Raw genomic sequence first — 2,500 nt, 5'->3', positions numbered from 1 at the left:
AAACACAAACACACACACACACACACACACACACATAAACACACACCACAACTCCGCTTCAACAGACCAACACACTACTACTTGCAACACAACCACCAGCTCACAACGCTTCCAACAGACTTTACAAACCCTACCAAAAAAAAAAAAAAAAAAAGTGACGCTACAACTCCCACAACTCCAACAACAACATTTACAACAACAAAAAATAACAACACAAGAAAAAAAAAAAAAGCCACGCCCACTCACCACTATCTTGATGGGCGTCGACTCGGCCGAGCGCGACGCCCCGATGCTCGGTGACGAAGGCGAAGACGACCCCCGTTCGGCATGTCGCTGCTGGGGCACCCCCGCCGCAACACCTGCGGGAAAAAGGACACCGATTAAGTAAAAAAAAATAAAAAAGGACATCAGTTAAGTAAGAGAAAGTGTTAGACCAAGGACATCGATTAAGTAAATTTTTTTAAAAAGGACACCAGTTAAGTAAGAGAAAGTGTTCAATAAAGGACATCGATTAAGTAAAAATGTTAAAAAAGGACATCAATTATTCTTTTTAATGTTAAATCTTTTTAATGTTAAAAAGGACACCAATTAAGTAAAATAATAATAATAATAATAATAATAAAATAAAAAAGGACATGAATTATTCTTTAATGTTAAAAAAGGACTCCAAAAAGAACTCCGATTAAATAAAATAATAATAATAATAATAAAATGGACACCAATTATTTTTTAATGTTAAAAAAGAGCTAAACTTATGTAAAAAAAAACAGTTAAAAAAGGACACCAATTAAGTAAAAAAATGTTCGAAACAGGACATCAATTAATTTTTTTTGTGTTAAAAAGGACATCAATTAAGTAAAAAAAAGTTAAAAAGAGGACACCAATCAAGTTAAATAAATAAATAAATAAAAAAGGACACCAATTAAGTAAAAAAAAGTGTTAATTACATTACGTCGTGTTAAAAAGAGCATTAATCTAGGAAAAGAAAGCTTAGCCATGGAAAGAAATATAAGACATGGAACAAGGGAGAAAAATGAAAAGAGTTAATTAGTCCAAGGATTAATTAGCCCAGGTGTGTTATTTAATGTCGGTGATAATGAATGCAGGTGTTTAGCGAGGCGGAAAGTGTTCATAAACGTGCATTTCGTCTTAATAGGGATATATATTCTTAAATTGATAAGATCATTTTATATTGATCATATTTCTTATTTGAGAGTGAGAAAAACATGAAATGAAATGAGAAATAAAAGAGAAGTAATCTATTTATGGAGAAGAACAAATGAAATAGAATTAAAGAGAAAGATGTGATATTCGTAAAGAGATAACGAAAGAGGTAAATGATGATGATGATGATAATGATAATGCTAAATCTACAGGTATCTATGGTGCTGACTTCACTGTCTATGGTGCCGGTCGAACATAATGATAATAATAATAACATGAACATGAATAACTAACGACAAAACAATAGCAACAGCAACAAACCAACAAAGACCCCCTTAAAAATTAACTCTAAACAAGCCTACGAAACAGAAACCAACAAACAAACAAACAAAAAATTCTAAGTAATGTTTCAATAACATCACTCCCTCCCCCTTGCCCCCCCCCCCCTAAAGACTAACGCAAACAAACGACACTAACCACGGACTCGAGACACAGGTTGGCCTTCATTGCACAAACCGCAATCATTTCTACGCCAAGAAGAAGGGGAGGGTGAGGAGGAGGAGGGTGAGGAGGAGGAGGAGGAGAAGGAGGAGGAGGAGGAGGGTGAGGGGGAGGAGGAGGAGGAGGAGGAGGGTGAGGGGGAGGAGGAGGAAGAGGAGGAGGAGGAGGAGGAGGGAGGAGGGTGAGGAGGAGGAGAGAGGAGGGTGAGGGAGGGAGGGAGAGGAGGGTGAGAGGGAGGAGGAGGAGGGTGAGGGAGGAGGTGAGGAGGAGGGTGAGGGAGGGAGGAGGAGGGTGAGGGGAGGAGGAGGAGGAGAGGGAGAAGGAGGAGGAGAAGGAGGAGGAGGAGGAAGAGGGAGGTTGAGGAGGAGGAGGGTGAGGGAGGGAGAGGAGGAGGAGGAGGAGAGGAAGAGGTGGAGAGAGGACGTTGGAGAAAGAACTTGGAGAAAAGGCAGATTAGTAAGGGGGAACATAAGAATAAGAATAAGATTAACCAATATGAATAAGAAAGGAAATGCTGATGAAAATGAAAAAAAAAAAAATCATAATTAACACCAACGAAAACGCAAAACGATAAAATTGAACGAGAAAAACGAAGAAAGAAATAAAACGAAAGAGAACAAATAAAAAAATATGAAAACGAAAGACCAAAATAATATAAAAAAGAGAGAGAAAGAAAGAAAGAAAAACGAAGACGACCTCTTCAAAAACCCAACGAAAACCCCGCTATCCGAGAGGAATCACCCCATCAGCCACACACACAACTCGCTTCGTAATGAAACCACCCCCGCTTCCAACTCAACCCCTTGAATCCCAGCCACAAACCACACCGCCCACC

The 2,500-nt window shown here is 39.1% G+C and overlaps 1 protein-coding gene across 9 annotated transcripts in view; it reads right to left on the bottom strand.

The window, feature by feature from the left end:
• Positions 1–2,500, bottom strand: part of LOC113830445 (disabled homolog 2-interacting protein) — a 769,134-nt gene that overhangs the window by 43,166 nt on the left and 723,468 nt on the right. For all 9 annotated transcript variants that reach the window (XR_011398947.1, XR_011398949.1, XR_011398948.1 and 6 more), the window contains exon 4: positions 247–359. Coding sequence is in view for 4 of the 9 variants with exons in the window: in XM_070128293.1 (XP_069984394.1) it covers positions 247–359 (113 nt within the window). In the remaining 5 variants the exon portion in view is untranslated. The remainder of the gene's footprint in view (positions 1–246; positions 360–2,500) is intronic.

Source organism: Penaeus vannamei, chromosome 12, assembly GCF_042767895.1.
Source record: "Penaeus vannamei isolate JL-2024 chromosome 12, ASM4276789v1, whole genome shotgun sequence".
Classification (NCBI taxonomy): Eukaryota; Metazoa; Arthropoda; class Malacostraca; order Decapoda; family Penaeidae; genus Penaeus; species Penaeus vannamei.
This window is presented reverse-complemented; position numbering and strand designations above follow the sequence as displayed.